Source organism: Ornithodoros turicata, chromosome 3 (assembly GCF_037126465.1).
Source record: "Ornithodoros turicata isolate Travis chromosome 3, ASM3712646v1, whole genome shotgun sequence".
NCBI classification, from domain to species: domain Eukaryota; kingdom Metazoa; phylum Arthropoda; class Arachnida; order Ixodida; family Argasidae; genus Ornithodoros; species Ornithodoros turicata.
Window position 1 is genome coordinate 20,984,033 of NC_088203.1, and position 22,364 is coordinate 21,006,396.

The 22,364-nt window shown below is 44.2% G+C and overlaps 1 protein-coding gene across 2 annotated transcripts in view; it reads left to right on the top strand.

Annotated features, from left to right (window-relative positions):
• The window catches only part of LOC135388268 (uncharacterized), a 543,978-nt gene that overhangs the window by 517,959 nt on the left and 3,655 nt on the right, over nucleotides 1-22,364 (top strand). For both annotated transcript variants that reach the window (XM_064617697.1, XM_064617698.1), the window contains 3 exons: nucleotides 11,235-11,277; nucleotides 17,701-17,887; nucleotides 19,834-19,969. In XM_064617697.1, coding sequence (XP_064473767.1) covers nucleotides 11,235-11,277; nucleotides 17,701-17,887; nucleotides 19,834-19,969 — 366 coding nt within the window. The remainder of the gene's footprint in view (nucleotides 1-11,234; nucleotides 11,278-17,700; nucleotides 17,888-19,833; nucleotides 19,970-22,364) is intronic.

A 22,364-nucleotide genomic window follows, 5' to 3' on the forward strand; every position in this document is an offset into this window, starting at 1 on the left:
CGTAATGTAGATTTTTTTATGTAATGTAGATCGAACATGTGGCTTAAAGGTCCGTTGTTCCCTGTAAAGACACAACTCACCAAATTTTCATTCGAGGTCAATATGACGACGGAGCCAATTATGCGGGTCAGCTTTGACTCGTTCTAATGGTAATTGGAATTAAGGTGAAGAAATTCCTACGCATGCTTTTCGCAGTGTAGATGTATTTCAATCATTTAACATAAATTCCGGACATGTGGCTTAAACTTCCTTTATTCTGTACCTCGCCAAAATTTTCGTTCTCATGCAGCATTGTGCAAGGCCGTAACCTCCTTACGGGTTAACTCGTTCTTATTGCAAAATAATGAATATGTTAAAAATACCATGCGTGTTTATTGTCAAATACATGGGGTCCCAGCTAAATGTTACCATATTTTTTGAAAGTATATCTATAACTTTTTCCGAGATGAAATCAATTGCAATATATCATATGCTGAAGGGCGCTCTCTAGGAAGGCATTAGGAGACTTCTAAGGCAATGTCTTAACTAACTTTCAATAATTAACTTTTTCATTATGAATGCTACGAAGTTGTTCCAATGAGAACATCTGACTTCTTCGGTCACCAAATACCAAAGCCGTTTCCAGAACAAAAATTCGTTCGATAGATCGTTCGCACAAGAAAAAATCGTGAAGGAACACCATTTCTTTATTTGATTTATTACGCATCTCTAGAGTGGCGTCTTTCCTTCGCCCCCAACACGAGAGAATGAAAGAGCACACTGTCGCCTCTTGCGTCCGTGAAAAAGATTTAAAAAAGAAGACGGAAAATGCAGCTCAAGATAAGCGCAGCTCCGATAGAGTCACCCCGATACATTTTTTTTTTCTTTCCGCAAGTTAACCAATCTTCCACGTATGAGTCGGCACTGTGCTCTTTCACTCTCTCGCATCGGGGGTCATCGAAAGACGCTTTTTTGAAGATGCACAATGAACAAAATAAAGAAAAAAAAAGTGTTTCTTCACAATTTTTTTTCATGCGATATATCGAACAGACTTTTGTTCTGAAAACGGCTTTGGTATCTGGTGACCGAAGAGGTAAGATTTTGTCATTGGAACAACTTCGTAGCTTTTCTAATTAAAAAGTTAATTATTGAAAGAATTAAGACATTGCCTTAGGAGTCTGCTAATGCCCTCCTAGGGAATGCCCTTCAGCATACGCTATATCTCAAATTGATTTCATCTCGGAAGAAGTGATAGATATATCTTTTAAAATATATGATCACATTTAGCTGGGATACCCTGCATACAGGGTAGGTGAAGTAAGACTGAATGAATTTGATGAAATCCGCGAATGACTTTCAAAATGACTTTCAAACAGACTTTCTCGCAAAAGTCGTTCAATATATCTATTCCGTACGCGACCAATTCAAAGGTGGTGGCGTATAAACAAATAGCGCAGCCGTTAACTAACATTCGCGATAAATCATTATAATTAGTGAAAATACGTTGACTGCGTAATTGCAAAGATGTAGAGTATACCCCCCTGAGGGGCCTACGCCACAAGAACCGAAATCACAGAACCTTTTTGCGCTTTAATAAAAAAATGTGCGAACATACAAAATAATTGAACACTGTTCGGGTTTTGCGGCAATTTCTCCTCTCCCTGACTCGGTGTCACCACTTCTCAACTGACAACACGTTGTTCCTGAAATCATGGAACAGCCCGCTTTGGCCTTGGAGCGAGGGAAATAGCGATGTTGTTTCTCAGTCTACATTATCATAAAACGTGCCGTACTGGATTTTCTTTCCGCGTTATCTCGTTTGATCTGCACAACACAGTTCGCGATGTGATAAACGTCACAAAACTACAAATGCATTACTGTAAAAACCTGGCAGATAACAAAAAGGCAATCACCGATTTCGCTGCTTAATAAATGTCTGTGTTGTATCAGATTTTTACGAGAGAAAAACAACGAGGATGCTAGGAAGCGGGGACCCCCATGTTTTGAGGAACAGCGTGATGTCAGTATCGTCAAACGGTGACAGTGAAGGTGATAGGAAAGAGCGGCTGCCGAACTCGCGGCAACTCTCGACGATAGCGCATTTTCGTTTATTTTTTAAGGGCACAGAGAAGTGCTACTGTTTCGATTCCTGCTGACTAGACTTCTCAGGGTTGTGTTCTCCCAATTTGGAATTGCGCGCTCAGCTTGTTTTCAGGAATTATCAAGATTCATTACGAAACATAATTAACGGCCGCACTAATTACATTGATAATACAGATACCGTCCACAACTATTGCACTCGAGACATTGTGCTGCTTGGGCATCTCTCTTCCTTCTGTCTTTGATTCGAGCGCCTATTTGAGCAACACCTACAGGATATGGAGAAGGCCTGTCCTTTGCGTCGCATTGGAAGGCCTGCTGTTACAAAGCAAGCACCACATGAACGTCTCGGGCTACTACGCGGTAGTAGCATAGATGTGACTTAGCTGTATACAGGGTGTTTCAAAAAACGTGTCATTCGGACTTTATAAAAAAACGGGGCGACAGAAAAATACGGAGTAAAGAGTGTTTGTGTAGCAACTGAATTTACCACCTTGTAAAATTATTTTCATTTAATTTTAATTAAAAGAAATTGAATTTCTTTAATTGAATTCCAAAATTTCCCAAGTCAACCTACCGTTTTTTTTACAGAATTAGAGAGCCCGTAGCGAACTTAGTCTGATCCACCAAGAAATCCGCTCGATATTGCAAATCGAGCTGCCCAAAAAAAGTCCCAAAATTGAGGCTTCAGAGTTTCGGGTATTCAACGGCGCACCAAGTCAGTCGCAAAGATGCGCAGAGAACAGCACATGCTCCTGGCCCCATGAAAGATAGAAGGTCGAAAAAAAGAGGGCGGGAAAAAAGAGGCGGAATCATTTTTGTTTCCCGCTTATCAACGTATGGTGGAATGTCACCCGCCTTGTTATCGGCGCGACTTGTGCTGCACGCCGGTACGACGATAAACTGTTCTAGCTTCATGGGGGCAGGAGCGTGTCCTGCCCTTCGCGCATCTTTGCAACTGATTTGGTGCGGTGTTGCATACCCGAAACTCTGAAGCCTCAATTTCGGGACTTTTTTTGGGCAGTTCCATTTGCAATATCGAGCGGACTTCTTGGTGGATCTGACTAAGTTCGCTACGGGCTCTCTAATCCTGTGAAAAAAACGTTAGGTTGACTTGGGAAATTTTACAGTTCCATTAAAAAAATCAATTTCTTTTAATTAAAATCAAATGAAAATATTTTTGCAAGGTGGCAAATTTAATTGCCACACAAATGCCGTTTACCCCGTATTTTTCCGTCGCCCCGTTTTTTTATAAAGTCCGAATGACACGTTTTTTGAAACACCCTGTATAATGTCTGTTCTGGTCCTACATAACGGATAGGAAAACTTCACCACACGAAAAAACTTGGAACTCTTGGAATATGCCCCTTTCGTCTGACCATAGGAAGAAAATTGATCCCACGGTTCAGGTGCTTCTGAACATCACCTGCTATCACACAGCTTCCGTCGTAGAGACAAGGGGATGTTGCTGTTTCCAACACAGATGAGGGCATGCCCATGTAGCTTTCACTTTTCAATTTATTTATTTCTGAGGTGCCCGTGAACAGCCGGTAAAAGCATGGGCAACAGTGCACACTTAACCATTAAAGACAATGAAAACAGAAAAAAGATGCCAAAGAAAGAAAAGAAGAAAGAAAAGAAGTCGAACAATAATATTCAATATACGCAACATACACAGTAGTTTGAGGCATACAAAAATGATTAGCACAAAGAGTAAACAATGGTAATCATGAAATAAGTCGGTCCTGAGTAACCTCCGTAAGGGTGGTCAAAAACATTCGAGTATGAGCAAAGATATCGATACATGTTGACGACTAAAGTTGTTGAAATCAACCTGAATTCTTATTAAAGGACTAAGTTTGCAATGCGTATTGACATAAAAGGTGGGGGACCGAGGACCTATCTGAGGGACCTACGCGGTACATGAAATGAAATAGACGACAGAAGCTCAGGACAATCAATCCGCGAATGGAGAAGTTTGTGCAGAAACATAAAATCACGGCACAGCCGCCGACAAGAGAAAATAACCATTCCTAATTTTTGACGGTTATAGTCATAGTAGGTGGTGCTTTGATCAGTTTAATTCTCGTATTTAATAACTATAAACTTTCGAGGCAAGAAAATTTGCAACATGGTATTTTCGACCACAGAGAATTGATTTTTGCACGAATTTAGTTTGCACTAATTGATTTAGAGGATAAGTGTGGACGTTTCGACAGCAGCGCTGCCAAGGCAATAAATGCCATAAGGAGTTCCACCAGTAATTTATCGAGACCCCCTAACACCCCCAACGTTTGGTGACGCCCCCCCCCCCCTAACATTTTTACGTTTGCACCCCCTACACAGGTTGGGGGTTCCTTGCTATTTCAGATTTAAACAAATGTCGGAATGATAGGATAAACTGGACCTCCCCTAATTTTTTGAAACAAACCCCGTGCTTGGGATTCTAGATAACCCACAGAGTTCCACTATGTTGATGTGTGTATTCCTAACCATCACGCTAGTTTTTCCACCAATTCATAACAGCGCTCACTACGAAGAAAGTTCATGCTTGGTGTCCCATGCAAATCATCTTCACATCAGGATATGGAGAAGGCCTGTCCTTTGCGTCGCATTGGAAGGCCTGCTGTTACTATTGTGGATGCTGCCATGAAGTAAATGAAAGAACGAACGAGAAGAAAGCTCGAAGCAGGTCGCAGGCCTCCATATAGGTGACGTAAGCGTGCATGCCCGACATCATTTAGGAAGTGTTGGTTTCGGCACTTTCTTGTGCCGAACGTGACTCTGCTTTCACCTCTAGATGTCCTGAAAATAAGCAGTCTTCCGCTTGTTTATTTTCTTATTTTTATTTCTCTAAGGGAGGGAGTTGATAACCGACAAGCATTCTTGATAGTGCCGGGAAGAGACTAAGACGCAAAATTTGGAATTGGAAGCATTCATTTGGAATTGGAAGCAAAAATTGGAAGCATTGAAGTGTCCTCATGATAAGGACAAGAACAAACTGAAGCGTACGATACAGTGATCATTGAGTGACAAGGTGCAAGTAACAAAGTGAGGTGCGGTTACTGAATTCGCTTTCTTAGCTTATAGAGCATACTTTCTTTTCAGCATAATGTAGGATAATTTCTGGGCTTTTCCTCAGACGCTGTCACACATACGTCGGCACATTTCCTTCAGAAGTCGCCCCAGGACACACATTGGTCATCGTCGACGGCATCCCCATTCCCCACAGAGAGAACAAAAAATGAACCAGGGCTAGCCTTACAAGTGGCAATCACCCCGTTCCACAAGCTATGAGCAGCATCCCAGAACTCTGAGCAGCAGCACAGCGAAGAAAAGTTTGGCAAAGCTTATCAAAGCTGATTCATCACGTTTTCATTCTGCGCTGGGCAATTGCTGCTGATAGCCGGGCTCCGCGCGCGATATCTGATGTACAAATTCCCTCTCTCGTCTGCCCACGTCTCATTCCTTCTTCCTTCCTCCTCGCCGCATACTTTTCTTTAAGTTGGCTTTCTTACACGTTCTTCTGCTATCAGGCAGAACCTGCATCAGAGGAGGTGTCCCTGAATTCTGGTCACGTCGGCGGCTTCTGTCCTGAGGCAACTCCCTTCGTACATCTCTACCGGTTCGCTGGATTTCTACCCATCTAACATTTGTAAAGAAGGACTTGAGGGCTGACTTCAATTATTATTAACCCTTGATCTAGGTTCAAAGTTAACCACGCACCATTGGTGTGCATAGTACTCCAAAATGGCTAAATAATTTATTGCATAAGTTCTCTGTTACTGTAATTGAGATGTACTTTTGTAAAGTACTTTTGACAGCCCTGCAAATTGAAACTAACCTCAGTGTACACGACAAATGCATCGTAACATTTGATTGAAATATATTATAAGAGCAGAAGCAACGTTTTGTCACAACTCAAACTTTATCTTTCTTTTTTATTGTCCAGGGATTTAGGAAACAGAGTAGGACTTCCTGGCCTCTGATGTTTTGACGTACTTGATAGAGTTGTAAAACCTGCAACAAAATAAACAAGAGACGTATAAACAGTTTTGTCTTTTGCTTTTGAATTTAAGAAGCTAGTTATATTTTACCATTTGTTCAGTTTTGTATTCTCTGTTGGTGAAAAGATTACAGAAACAATAATGCTGCAGATCAAACAATGACCTGTCATCTTGATGAAGATAAGAACATTTCTTCAGACATGCTAAGTGAGACAAAAGAAATGTACAATGAAGGTTGTACAAAAGCAGCAAATCTCCGTCGACTAAAACTTTATATATGTGGATGTTACCACATCGTGTAGTTTCCATCCAAAAGTAGGACTAGGCAAGGTTGTTTGGTAGTTGTTGGTAGGTTGTTGGCATGTTGATGTGCTATACCGTTACAGCACATCAATATAGATGAGGGGCAAACACAGTAGACAGCGTGATGGCTGCAAACTCAAGTGAAGATTTATTCAGCAGAACAAGAAACCGAAAGCATGAGTAGAAAAAGGCAGAGCCCATGCAGTGTATGGTGAACTACACTAATCTCTGAGAAGGTAGGATCGAAGAGTAATAAAGAGAAATGACACTTGCGTCCGAGATAGGGGAAGCCTGCAAAGTTAGGACCAATATGATGTGGTAACCTTGCATGGCTCACTACAGCTCTGACACACATTGAACAATTCCAGTAGTGGGGCTTCAAAGACAGTGAACGTTCGCTGTTTCATTGGGCATTCAAGTGTAGAGGATGCATCTCTAGAAAATTAATTAGCGTTCCTTAGTCATAAAGTCATAACTACACCTCAACAGGAAGTATTCTTGTACCCTTCAAACAAGCTACTAGTACTCATCGGTTTCTTCTCCTATTGTTAACGTCATACTAATGTTCATCACCTGTCCAAAGACTCCAAAAAATGTCACAAAGTCTGCAACACGTAACAAATATAATGCTTCCATCTGTGGACTTTGCATACCTGATTTCAGCTATTTCTGTCATGTCAACTTGAGTGCCTGGATCACACACACACGAAGCAGTCTTGCACCACTTCAACACTGGAAGACCCTTAAAATTAAATTTGTTGATGTTGACAATGTTCAGCACGGGACAAGTAGGATAACATAAGTTAAATGGAATAAGTCATCGCTATATTATAATTTATACATATGTGTGACACCTGTACATACCTAAGACGTTGCGTTGAACTCGTCACCTCAGTGAACCAAAATCACTAGGTACTGAGCATCAGTGTGCTTCGTTACGTCTTCGCAATTTGCCTTCTACGGGATATTCGTAGACATCGGCAGCAAAATGAGCTCAGCACACACGACACGAATTCCACATCTAATAACCGAGTGTTTCGAACCACATTCGTTTTCGCGCACTCTCCTGTTGAATCTTGTGGTAGGAAACGCCGGCCGCCGATGGTGAACGAACATGATTTTTGCATCCCCCAACACCAGAACTACACCAGGCATATGTAGGTCTCTCGAATAATTGACACAACAGCCACGAACGAATGCCATTCACTTGTACTTTCTGGTTTCTGCTTCGCGCGACCAACATGACCACCCACGACGTAAACAATAAACGCGATAACAGAGATGGCCTTGCAGATGGCGCGGCGGATCGTAGCTCGTAGCGGCGAAGTAGCTGAATGCTTTATTAACGTGAAAGCCATGGAAGTGAGCGTGATTTTTAAAATGGCGTTTAGCTGTAAGATAATGTGCGTCAACTTTGTTCTCTACAAAATTAACTCTCACGTGGTAAGGGTTGACCAATCCCTGGGAGCCCTGGACCTGAAACCCAAGTTGCCCTTTTTCGCCGTTCGCTGGCAGCACCGTCCATGTTCCGGCAATCTTAAAAATATTTATACGTAAAAAATATGCCGAATTGAGAAGTAATGCTTTCTGTGTCTTGTAAAACAATGATATTGCGCACGACAGTGGGCAAAAATATGTGGGTATTTTTCACTTTTCGGTCACTTTAAGCGACGGCCCACCGCGGCACCAAGGAGTTCGGACATTAACGACTTTCTACCACATAATGACAAGGTCAATGAAGAGGGCTGTTGTCTTTAAAAATGGTATGCTGAAATCTTCACCATGCGCCCTAAGCACATTTGAAACGAAGGAGTTCATGACCTCCAACACAAGTCTCACACTTTGCCGTTCCATGGACGTTGGATTCACTGCTTTTGCATATAACGTGTAGGCAAGCTTGAGAAGCGACATCTTCTGGCAAGAATAAATCTACCGTAGTGCCTGAAAAGAAGCAGGTAAAATTCTAGGAGGCCCTTCTGGCATTTCTCCAGACAACTCAATTTCGGGGAAGTATAGGGAAGTCCCTGCGTTCTTCTCGTTGGTCCAGTTATTTTGTATGCACTTCAGAATATGCACTGGGTCCACAACATAGAAGAGAGGCCTGTTGACGTCAGCTGGGTGGGGATATACAATACTTCTTTGAGGTCTGTTTGCATACTCAGACATCATTTTACGATTCAGCGAGTTGTTGTCTGCAATGACAGCTATAACTTTCAGTCCCAATGCTTCAGAATGATCCGACTGGAGTACCTGTTCAGTGTTTCTGCATCCATTTTGCTTACAGAGAGAACATGTACTACATCTGTGTTAGATGAGGGAGTGACTGACACATGTAGTAGGCACAGTATAGTGGCTGGCTCTGTGGAGTGCACTGACGATCCTATAAGACTGCCACCCTTCTAATCAAAGTACGGCTTGATGTGATTCTCATGAGTCATCAGTGTTATCGTCTGCTCGTGCGGTTCCATATGCTCAACTGTCTCTTGCAAATAGGACATGAAATTGGCCTCGTTTTGCTGCATAAAAGGATCACCTCCGTACTTTGGGCAAACACGGCGCAGAGTTGCTTTGTGTGGCACTATCAATATTGACTTGGCTCTTGCAAAGTTGTATCCATCGGGTGTGATGGAATGCAATACGCTTGCAAAGACCAACAGTTTTGTGCTATTACGGCGGTTCCTTGCTACGAATAGGTCTATTTATCCCATTAATAGCTTCAGCAATTCGCATACATCATCTGTCGCTGTGTATTCCACAAGCTCGCTGAGCAGGCTGCTAACAGACTTTAGCACTGTCACTGTCTTAGGTGTGCTGGTAGCTTCATGAATTGTAGACATGCGCTTTTCAAGTTTTCCCATCAACACAGAAAGTGTACAGGTCTCATCTATCTTTTCCGGTGCACTTTCACCTCAAAGAAGGGATGTGAGTGTTACCGTTCCCGCCGCAACAGAAAGTGAAAGATCAGACTGTACGGTTACACGAAACCTTAGGTGCGGTGATGGGTTGCATTCGATGCAGATAAACATCACACACTTGTCGGTCACAATCACTGTCCAAAATTTAGCCTTGCAGATGCCTCCCAACTTCCGTTTGAGGTCGTCATAGGAGGACAGTGAATTTTTCATCAGTTCTTCCCTTCTGGTTACTAGCAAATTTTCTAGGGCTTTCTGAAGGGTCATGTTCTCCATCCTAGCACGTTTGGAGTTCAGTTATTATCGACGAGCACGCGTAGATGACATGCAGGCCGTGCAGTTTGGAAATACGGAAGGCACAGCACCTGGCACCAGCCGAATCCGATCTCTTTCGACTTCAATCGTCTTCCCAGTGGCCCCATCGCTATGCGTGAGTTTGGTGACCAAGCCCGATTGCTGGAAATGAAGTTCGAAGACCTGCGGGAGAATGAAGACGACCATATTACAATCAACCTGCAAGCAAGATCCCACAGCGCATTCCCGCCGATGCGGCTTCAAGTTTAGTTACATACCTTGGAGTGAATGCTCCGTTTAAAATCCGCGCGTGGAGTCGTCTTCAGCCATGATTCCCTGAGAGCCTCATCCTTCGGAAAAGAAAATACATGCACCCTGAGGCCCCCGCCGTCGTAGTTGCCCCGACAGCGACGAACGCAGCACCGACCCATGCGGAACTGAATCACCAACATCATTCCAGTTAACGAACACATCTATCAAGCTGTCTATAAAGCTTTTCAATGACATACGTACCTGTGTTAATGCAAACAAACGATCACGCGGGAAACCTGAAAATGCAATACGCGACGCACAGGCCAAACTTGCACGCAACAGACGCTAAAAGCATATAGAGACGACCGGCAAGTTGGACAACGCTTGCATCAGCATGCATCAGACTCGAGCTCGGACAAGTAGCTTGACGTCACACGCAGGGAGAGGGAAGCAGAAAGAGGCCTTGTGTTATCTAGGTGGTGTTGCCACAGCAGGGACAGACGCGTGACGTCAATTGAAAGATCGCAGGTGCCTTCTGTTATCTAGAAGGCTCTGCGTTAAATCAGCGTGTTCGGCGTCTGGGAGTTTCAGTTCCTTGCCTCAGTACGTATGTCCTAGAAAATTGAAATTTCGAACATGTTCCTGTTGTACTCGTATGTATATTGTTTTGTTCTTCGAATGGAGGAATGGGATTACTGGCTTCCTTAGTAGTCCCCAAGAACAAACCCCAGTGCGTAGAAGGTTTGCTAACCATATGTAGATGTGCGTATGTATATCGCTGAACATAAAGGTATGGGTTAATATGAACTAGATTTCCTGTGGGTCGCGAAAATAAAATTTGAAATAATAGAAATGTGAAAGCATCTGTACGACTGGAGACGAGACCTCTCAAAAGACAGACATCTTCAGTCACTATCTCAATCAAATATACGTCACTGTCTCACTTGAACTTATTAGTGTTGTACGTTGGTTTTGCAATGTATTACGTGAATTTTGGTTTGCCATATTCAGTAGCGCAATGTTTTTCATTATGATATACCACGCGTGCATATTTTCGCATCACGAATAGATTTATTACCAAGGGTGAGGCTAACAATCGTATCTTGTTTCCTATCGCTATTAATAGTAAATAGACTTAGAGCCAGTCATGGGTTAATTTTTACCAGCTCGGCAATAGGGGTAAAAAATTACGCCCACTGTGGAGCGGGCCTCACCAACTATCGAGGTTAGAAGAGAGGGTTCGCGGAAATGAAACTCAAAGTAGTCTGAATATCCTTCCTATAGAGCAAGCTGAACAACCTGCCCTGTACCGCAAAACGCATTCTTGTGCAGTGGACACGGCGAGTGCAATAGAGAAATCTAATCGACTCTGATCTTCCGTTTACAGATGGATCAGTGCCTTGAACCAGGTCGCCTGCATCGCCTCGAGAGTAAGCTAGAAATTCATAATATTTTTTGTCCTTTCGTTTGCTGTGAAACGTGGTCTTGAATCGTACACAGTAAACTTTTCATCTTGCCACAGGGGTGCTTTACAAAGAAACATTTTTTTATTCCACAGGCTCAACTGAAAGATGTAACTACAATGTTGAAAAAGGTCTCCCTCTTTAACAGTGTAGTTAGGTGTGCTAACAGTGTTTGCAAAACGTCCATCTGAGACAGTATATGGAATGTATTTACGATATAGCCTTTGCAAAGCTGTTATCTGTTTCCAAAATACACCATTTAGAGCGGTGTTTCACAAAACCTTCTTCTGTATGTTGTGGATCTTACACCACAAAAGTGTGTGACGATACGTGGCATTGCCGCCTCCGTAGACGTGGCATCGTCCCGATGCCGGAACTTGTATCGAGGGCGCTAGAGCAGTTTCGGTGGGCGTTCCGGGCTCTCGAAGTACTCGAGGTAAACAAGTAGCCAATTTTCTTCTGATTCCGGGGATCAATGCCACGTATCGTCTTTGGGGCGACCACACGCAACAACAACAACAGGCAACGAGGCGTCGAACGACGGGCTGGGGCCCGCGACACGTCGCGCTACATGGCAAGCGATACTTCTGGAAGCATCTGCTCCTTCGCTCGCATCAATCTCAAGGACGGACCGACGACCTTAGAGAGGCTTCTGTATTTCCTTCTCTCCGCCGACGCGTGTTTTCTACAATGTTCACCGCTGTGTATAAAAGCTTGTGGGCTCCCAATCGGAGCATTCCTTTACCTTAGTTCTGTCCAAGAGCTACCGCTCTTGAGTTAGCCAGCTAAGCAGCTGAATAAAGTGTTCGCCGTCTCGCTCGTCTATTTTTCATCCGTGACATATCTGGTGGAGGTGCGGGGCAATCCCTGCTCAACGGCATAGAAGAACAGAAACGACTGAGTCGAAGACAGCGTGGTCTACCTTCAGAATTCAGGCCGTTGGGACCCCCAACCCGCAAGAAGATGAATACGACAGCCACCATCGGCAGCGCGGCACGGCAACAGCTGGGCGCATTCGCGACCCGCCCAACCTGCACCTCCACCAGATATGTCACGGATGAAGAACAGACGAGCGAGACGGCGAATAATCGGCGAACACTTTATTCAGCTGCTTAGCTGGCTAACACAAGAGCGGTAGCTCTTGGACAGAGCTAAGGTAGGAATGGTCCGACTGGGAGCTCACAAGCTTTTATACGCAGCGGTGAACATTGTAGAAAACACGCGTCGGTGGAGAGAAAGAAATACAGAAGCCTCTCCAAGGTCGTCGGTCCGTCCTTGAGATTGATGCGAGCAAAGGAGCAGATGCTTCTAGAAGGATCGCTTACCCCAGCCCGTCGTTCGGCGCCTCGTTGCCTGTTGCTGTTGTTGCGTGTGGTCGCCCCAAAGACGATACGTGGCTATATATATATATATATATATATATATATATACATTTAGCTCTTTCGTCCCGAAGAAGGCGGAGCTTCCGCCGTAACGTAGACATCCTCCCTAACTTTTATAATTTTTAAGTTTTAATAAACCCCTTTTTGTTACCTCCCCTACCTTCGTCTTCTGTCTCCCATTTATTTCAACTATAATTACGTAGCCGTCCGATCCAACTCCAACTTTTTAAGATATATATATATATATATACAGGGTGTTTCAAAAAACGTGTCAAACGAACGAACTTTATAAAAAAACGGGGCGACGGAAAAATACGGGGTAAACGCCATTTGTGTGGCAACTGAATTTGCCATCTTGCAAAAATATTTTCATTTGATTTTAATTAAAATAAATTGAATTTCTTTAATTGAACTCCAGAATTTCCCAAGTCAACCTAACGTGTTTTTTTTTATAGAATTAGAGAGCCCGTAGCGAACTTAGTCAGATCCACCAAGAAATGCGCTCGATATTGCAAATGGAACTGCCCACAAAAACTCCCGAAATCGAGGCGTCAAAGTTTCGGGTATTCAACGGCGCACCAAATCAGTCGCAAATATGCGCAGAGAGCAGCACATGCTCCTGCCCCCATGAAAGATAGAAGGTCGAAAAAAAAAAGACGGCGGGAAAAAGAGGCGGAATCATTTTTGTTTGCCGCTTATTAACGTGTGGTGGAATGTCAACCGCCTTGTTATCGGCACGTCTTGTGCTGCACGCCGGTTCGGCGATAAATTGTTCTAGCTTCGTGGGGGCAGGAGGAGCATGTCCTGCTCTCTGCGCGTCTTTGCGACTGATTCTGTGCGCCGTAGAATACCCGTAGAATACTCTGATCCGTATCCGTACAATGCTCTGAAGCCTCAATTTCGGGACTTTTTTAGGGCAGTTCCATTTGCAATATTGAGCGAATTTCTTGGTGGATCTGACTAAGTTCGCTACGGGCTCTCTAATTCTGTAAAAAAAACGTTAGGTTGACTTGGGAAATTTTGGAGTTCAATTAAAGAAATTAAATTTCTTTTAATTAAAATCAAATGAAAATATTTTTACAAGGTGGCAAATTCCTATTGCCACACAAATGCCGTTTACCCCGCATTTTTCCGTCGCCCCGTTTTTTTATAAAGTCCGAATGACACGTTTTTTGAGACACCCTGTATATATATATACAGGGTGTTTCAAAAAACGTGTCATTCGGACTTTATAAAAAAACGGGGCGACGGAAAAATACGGGGTAAACGGCATTTGTGTGGTAACTGAATTTGCCACCTTGTAAAAATATTTTCATTTGATTTTAATTAAAAGAAATTTAATTTCTTTAATTGAACTCCAAAATTTCCCAAGTCAACCTAACGTTTTTTTTACAGAATTAGAGAGTCCGTAGCGAACTTAGTCAGATCCACCAAGAAATCCGCTCGATATTGCAAATGGAACTGCCCAAAAAAAGTTCCGAAGTTGAGGCTTCCGAGTTTCGGGTATTCAACGGCGCACCAAATCAGTCGCAAAGATGCGCCAAGGGCAGGACATGTCCCTGGCCCCATGGAGCTAGAACAGTTTATCGCCGGACCGGCGTCCAGCACAAGACGCGCCGATAACAAGGCGGGTGACATTCCACCATACGTTGATAAGCGGCAAACAAAAATGATTCCGCCTCTTTTTCCCCGCCCTGCTTTTTTTTCGACCTTCTATCTTTCATGTGGGCAGGAGCAAGTCCTCCTCTCCACAAAACTTTGCGTCTGATTTCGTGCGCCGTTGAATACCCGAAACTTTGAAGCCTCAATTTCGGGACTTTTTTTGGGCAGTTCCATTTGCAATATCGAGCGGATTTCTTGGTGGATCTGACTAAGTTCGCTACAGGCTCTCTAATTCTGTAAAAAAAACGTTAGGTTGACTTGGGAAATTTTGGAGTTCAATTAAAGAAATTCAATTTATTTTAATTAAAATCAAATGAAAATATTTTTGCAAGATGGCAAATTCAGTTGCCACACAAATGCCGTTTACCCCGTATTTTTCCATCGCCCCGTTTTTTTATAAAGTCCGAATGACACGTTTTTTGAAACACCCTGTATATATATGTTTGTAACTCAAACGTCGCCATGCCAGTACTGGACAGCTATTTCGGCCTTGTTGGGCCTCATCAACAGTACGCAGGCAGGCAACGTTTGAGTGGATGGCGTCAGAAGGTCACGTAACACGTGATTCCTCCCGTCAGGGTGAGATAACTCACTCACTGAAAGCCCAGTGCAAAGCCAGTGAAGTATAAAATGAGAAAAATAGCCGGAGCTCTTTGGCTGCACGTATAGCATATGTTTGTAACTCAAACGTCGCCATGCCAGTACTGGACAGCTATTTCGGCCTTGTTGGGCCTCATCAACAGTACGCAGGCAGGCAACGTTTGAGTGGATGGCGTCAGAAGGTCACGTAACACGTGATTCCTCCCGTCAGGGTGAGATAACTCACTCACTGAAAGCCCAGTGCAAAGCCAGTGAAGTATAAAATGAGAAAAATAGCCGGAGCTCTTTGGCTGCACGTATAGCATATGTTTGTAACTCAAACGTCGCCATGCCAGTACTGGACAGCTGTTTCGGCCTTGTTGGGCCTCATCAACAGTACGCAGGCAGGCAACGTTTGAGTGGATGGCGTCAGAAGGTCACGTAACACGTGATTCCTCCCGTCAGGGTGAGATAACTCACTCACTGAAAGCCCAGTGCAAAGCCAGTGAAGTATAAAATGAGAAAAATAGCCGGAGCTCTTTGGCTGCACGTATAGCATATGTTTGTAACTCAAACGTCGCCATGCCAGTACTGGACAGCTGTTTCGGCCTTGTTGGGCCTCATCAACAGTACGCAGGCAGGCAACGTTTGAGTGGATGGCGTCAGAAGGTCACGTAACACGTGATTCCTCCCGTCAGGGTGAGATAACTCACTCACTGAAAGCCCAGTGCAAAGCCAGTGAAGTATAAAATGAGAAAAATAGCTGGAGCTCTTTGGCTGCACGTATAGCATATGTTTGTAACTCAAACGTCGCCATGCCAGTACTGGACAGCTGTTTCGGCCTTGTTGGGCCTCATCAACAGTACGGAGGCAGGCAACGTTTGAGTGGATGGCGTCAGAAGGTCACGTAACACGTGATTCCTCCCGTCAGGGTGAGATAACTCACTCACTGAAAGCCCAGTGCAAAGCCAGTGAAGTATAAAATGAGAAAAATAGCCGGAGCTCTTTGGCTGCACGTATAGCATATGTTTGTAACTCAAACGTCGCCATGCCAGTACTGGACAGCTGTTTCAGCCTTGTTGGGCCTCATCAACAGTACGCAGGCAGGCAACGTTTGAGTGGATGGCGTCAGAAGGTCACGTAACACGTGATTCCTCCCGTCAGGGTGAGATAACTCACTCACTGAAAGCCCACTGCAAAGCCAGTGAAGTATAAAATGAGAAAAATAGCCGGAGCTCTTTGGCTGCGACTGGCATGGCGACGTTTGAGTTACAAACATATGCTATACGTGCAGCCAAAGAGCTCCGGCTATTTTTCTCATTTTATACTTCACTGGCTTTGCACTGGGCTTTCAGTGAGTGAGTTATCTCACCCTGACGGGAGGAATCACGTGTTACGTGACCTTCTGACGCCATCCACTCAAATGTTGCCTGCCTGCGTACTGTTGATGAGGCCCAACAAGGCCGAAACAGCTGTCCAGTACTGGCATGGCGACGTTTGAGTTACAAACATATGCTATACCTGCACCCAAAGAGCTCCGGCTATTTTTCTCATTTTATACTTCACTGGCTTTGCACTGGGCTTTCAGTGAGTGAGTTATCTCACCCTGACGGGAGGAATCACGGGTTACGTGACCTTCTGACGCCATCCACTCAAACGTTGCCTGCCTGCGTACTGTTGATGGGGCCCAACAAGGCCGAAACAGCTGTCCAGTACTGGCATGGCGACGTTTGAGTTACAAACATATGCTATACGTGCAGCCAAAGAGCTCCGGCTATTTTTCTCATTTTATATATATATATATACATGTATATATATATATATGATATATATAGGATGAGGATACGAGAGTAGTCTGTGAAAACTTTTGTCACGAAATTCCCGCTTCACGGTGTTTATTTTCGTCGCCATTGTGGGTGGCAGTAAGGTGTCATGGCGACCACTTGCTAAAGGGCAAACCAATCAGAGGCGGGAAACTGTGATTGACAGGTCGAGCCTCTTTTTGTGACTCTTCCCAATGGCCAGACCCTCTTTTAATATACGGCTCTGTGCAGCTTGAGCGGCTGGTTGTACCTAGCGGCTACTTGGCAGCGCGCTTTTATGTTACACGTGAAGTTTGTCTGCACGTGTGCAGGATAGGACTGTAGATAATTTCGACTACCTTGCGTTCTTTTGACGTTCTGGAAATATCCGACATACAGTGCTGGAAGTAATGTTTGTCTCCCCACACTGCTACCGTCCTTAGACGGGTTTGAACCTGCGACCTCGAGCTCACCACGCCAACACATTACCGACTGAGCTACAGAGGCCGCCTTTTTTTTTTCGCTCGAAAGAAAGAAATTTCTGCGGCCGGCATTGTTCCCCCTCATGCCAACTGTGGCCTTGCTTGAAAGGTAGCAAGAGGACTGGGAGGGTGGGGTGGGGGGGCTCGCGCTTATAGCGTGAAAGGAGAACGTGAATGCCAGTTCAACGCGGCCCGCACAAATATTGTCGTTGTACCCGCATGGGTAGAATATTCTACATTTGTTTTCTTACGTAATTGGTACGTAAATGCGCGATTTGAAACGCTACCGAAAACTTCCACGAATAATAAGTGCCATTTATAGAGGAGGAACGGTCTTGTACTGAACCGAAACAATTGTCTGTGTGATTCCGCAGCCTTCAGGATTGCGTTTCCGTTGAATCCCCGCGGAGCTTCCATGATCCGTTACGTGTCCTTGCAACTACGTTGGAAGTTGAATATAACCATGTGTTACGATACATGCAGGGAACGTCTTATATGGACTCCGTGGTTAGCAACCTGCACGCGCCGTGCGGCTCCCTAGTGGAGCCTGACTGTCAAGGCTACCTATGCAAGCTCAGTCAACAGTGGAAGTCTTGGAAGAAGCGTTTCCTGGTGCTCAAGGATGCCTGCCTATACTTCTACAAGGACAGGAATGCCCCAGCTGCCATAGGCACGTAGTGCCTTGTTTACGATATACAGACTGGATCCCCAGCAGTTATACAACGCCACATAGTACTGGTGGAAATTTCTGCTAGGAATTCCGCTCCGATTCCACGGCCGACCTGAACCCTGGCCGCTGCCCCAGGGAACACGAACATATCAAGCTATCAAAGAAACAACATTTTGATCATTCATTTATTTATGTATTTTATTTTGTTCAGCAATACTGTCAGCCAGTACAGGGGATGGCAGAGGCACAATATAAGAAAAGCTGTAACATTCACCATAGAATCATTATCAACTGGTATGGTGCGCATAGCACAGTCACTGATTTCGTAACTTGACATTTTGATCAAAATAAAAGCTCCGAGAGACAGCTACAAATAATGAGCAAGTAAACTAGAAAAACTTGGATAATCTTCAGATAGTTCGTTCCAATCAAAAAATCGTCCTTGGGAAAAAATGAATACTTCAAGGAATTCAGCCTGCTGATGTACGGCTGTAAGAACTTCAAATGTGTGTGTCTAGATCGCCGAGTGTTAGATTTCTTGATGTAAGCTTCACATTCTATTGTATGACCACAGCTAATCAGTACAGATCAGAATTTGAGGCGCTTCATTTTCCTACACTTTTTTTATCTACATATTTTAGCTCGACTGTAAAGGACCGAGGAGGAGTCAGTTCCCCTATACTTGCTGTATAGACAATGCGTACTGCTTTTCAACCTTATTAATGTCAGACAACGTAAAGGGGTCCCAGACTTCTGATGCATATTCAATAACTGCTCTAATCAGGGTTCGGTTTGCAGTTAACTTTGTTTCGTATGTCACGCACGTTAGTTACCTTCGTAGGTAGCCAAGTTTAGCCTCAGCCGTGTTTGTAATCTTGTCTACGTGAATATACCAGGCCAGAGAGTCAGTAATGTGAACCCCCCACGTACTTTGTGCAATCTACCCTAGTGAGAATGGTGTTGTTAAACTCATAATCATATATGAACTTGTTTTTTTCCTATTGGAAATACTGGTGACAACTGTTTTGTTACCAAATATCACCAAGCTATCGCCCGTATTCTTGCACCTGTTCTTCCTCTTTCCACCATTCTTCCTCTGTTCACACCGTAGCTATGTCCTCCACCTCACAGATCCGCTGCTACTGATCCGCCTTTTTTCAATGTTGTTAGGAAAGGAGGGCTGGCAACAGTGCTGCCCTCTCTGTACAGCACTCGTCACCACGACATATAAAGCGCGTCGCATACAGCACAGTGATGATGATGTTTGGTTTTTTTTTTTTGCGCAAAACATACAGCACAGTGTACTTAAAGATGAAGCACATGTGTGTGGGTAGCAGCTGTATTATCAGTGGCTACTTCATTTCATTGAGCTTCCCAGGAAGAAAATAAATTACCCTAACGTACCCGTCCTATCCTCTCGCACTTTCAGCACATCGGGCTGCTTGGGTCACATACTTTGGCTAACCAAATGTGATGAAAGTGACATGAACATAGGCAGACTCAAGTTCAGATGACTGATCTCCAGAAAAGTAACGGACTGTAGTTGAGATCACTGAAAGTGACTTGAAATCTCTAAATTTTAATTCATATCAAGTGGGACAAACGATAATGGCACCGATCCATAGATAGATAGATCCATCCATCCAATAAATCCAAAACTTAAAAACACGAGACTTGGGGACAAAAAACGACAACACAGACAAGGTATCAATGTGTTGTCTTTTCTTGTCTCCCCAGTCTCGGGTTTTTAAGTTATAGATCCATACCACCAGCTCGCTTGCATGCTCTCTATCCTCTCGATAATGGCACAATGGAGGCTACGTATTCGCTTTGCTTTTGAACATAGTAAATACCCTCAAATTTTCGTAATAAAGGGCATAAAAACGTCGTGCATCACAATGTTGCTCGCCTTGTCTGCTGACAGTGCAATGATGTGTTAACTGCAGGTGCGTTCCTCCTTCACGGGTACCGAGTGCAGAGCTGCTCAATATCCGGCAAGAAGAACACATTCGAAGCCATTCCTCCGGAGCCTCTCATGAGACACTTGCATTTCCTTGCAGATACAGAAATAGAAAAGAAGAGGTATGTGCATGCACCCATTCCTTCGTAATTGGGTAGGCAAGGTGTAAATGAAGTACAATCGCACTCACGACGCAGCATGTTGCCTTTGAACGCACGACGCAGCATGTTGCTTACACACAGCTAGGCTGACACACCTTACGTGTAAATCTTTAACGCATTTTGGGGGCGTCGGTACATCCGCGTGGCATCACGCCGCTTGGAGACGCGGCACCGGTTCAGTATGGATATTTAGAAGGACTGGAAGTCTTCACGATTATGGTTCCAAAATCATGAGAGGCCAAAAACGTGGTTTAAAGTGGCTGACATTACGTGGCTTATCTTGGGTTTCACAGCTCCCTTTATCATATAGTTTCCGTGAAGCGCTTACGGTGTGCGAAAACTCTTCAATATGTGGTGCTTTTCGATTCCGCGTTAGCGCCACGAAGCAACTGTGGCTACGAGCGGCGTACTGACGGGAATAGATGGAGAGAGGGCAGAAGGAAGGAGTGGGGGACAGGGGGGGTTTGTGTGCGTCGTAGCCCGACCTCAGGGAGACCTGTGCCGACCTTCGTCTGGAAAGTCCGCCGGAAAACGTGGGGGAAAACCTTAGACAGCACAACCATGGCAGGATTCGAACCCACGACCTCCAAATCTTCGGCACGACCTTTATACCACCAATAGGCTGACGCTTGTAACCACTCGGTCTTTTCTTTTTTTTCTTTTGAAAAGCAAGCCGACCTCTGTCTGGCTGACCTTTCTTTTTCTTTAATAAATCGTCACCTCCCTTTCGTCCTCACGCTCTATCGTTCTTTCGTCCTTCGTTTCGCTCCTCGTTCGCTCTGCCGGTTACAACGCCGACGCCGCTCAACGCATGTGCGCTCTAAAATTCAAAGTGCAAGCTAAACAATACTTGAGCGCACAAGGAAGAATACACATGAGTTTCTTTCATCGTCACTATTAACGCCTTTTAGCTTCATGCTTTCGAATGTCTACAAAGTTTCGCAGTATTGCGCAATGCTCTCACGATCTGAAAATAAAAAGTTCACGAGATTTGGCTATCTCTAAGCCATTACTGGTACGATCTACCAAATACTGCATAGTTATTTTGATAGGTAACTGAACTTTTGAGAGTGCTCATGTACTCAACTTCAAAGGTCGCGCACAAAAACAGTTTTGGCGTTATGAAACCAGCAGGCTGTCAACAAACAGGATGACGTCGCTACAGCAAAATGTGTCACCCCGTGCGTAGGCTCAATAAATCAGGGAAGGATAACGGACGTATTTTGGTTACCGTTTCTATTTTCGTTACTGCTATATTTTCGTTTCCGTTATCCGTTTCTGATACCGGCCTTTCAATTTCGTTTCCGTTTCGTTTCCGGTAATGGAATGGTTGTTACAGAGCCGTCCGGCTCTATCAGCATCCTGCTTTGCCCAAGTGCTGTTTCGGTGTCACGCGTACAGCCTACAGAAGTAATTTTACGTCGTTGGGATGCGCACATGTTGCAAGATCACAATCTATATATATATGTATATGCAGGAACATGTTATCAGACTTCAGTCACTCGGAGTCCAGCAACTCAAGACGGGCGTAACTTTCATCCAATGTCGCATTCATAAGCGGACGTTCTCAATAGTAAATAATACTGCCATGGCCACAGTGAAAAGAAAAAAAGTACAACATAAGTAACTAAAAATCATAGGCTGGCATCCTCGTGATATGGTGGAGTATAGTAATTTGTTGATGTCATGGAGTTATGAGGACCAGGGCGTGGTAAGTGAGGGATGCACCCTCGAAATCCAATTTGCGCTTTCTTCCCATGCTCTCGAGTAGTATTTAGAGCATTACAGGGAATGGTGTTATCAAAATACAAAAGTAAGAAATGAAAAGTCACTCAAATGTCATCGCACAACAGGAATAGCCATTACCCGAATTCAATACCGGATGATAAATTCGTTTCCGTTTCTGCTTCCGGTAATGGAGGACCGTGGTATGCGTTTCCCTTACCGTTACCGTTACCACCTCCAATTTCGGTAATATACCGTTTCTGTTTCCGTTTCCGTTACCATTACCGTTACCCTTCCCTGCAATAAATACCTGGAAAGGGCATACGAAAAATTAAATGAGATAGTTTTGAGGATAGAATATGTGGATCTGCAATGTCAAATAATTTTTATGTACTATTGTTTTGATGAAAATGTTCGCAAGATAATGCACTGCACGAAAACGATTCAAGAAATGGCGCCGCCATTAGTGCTGCCACCCCGTGTCAGTAAAAGGAACTGTGTGCGTGTGGACTGCTGTTTCAGAGTTCCTTCATTTTCCGGTGTGTGTTTTCGTTCGTTTTCGCGTCCGTCCGTGTTCATGTCGTGCCCGTTCCTTTTCTCCCGCTCGGGAACCGGTGTAGAAAAGATACCG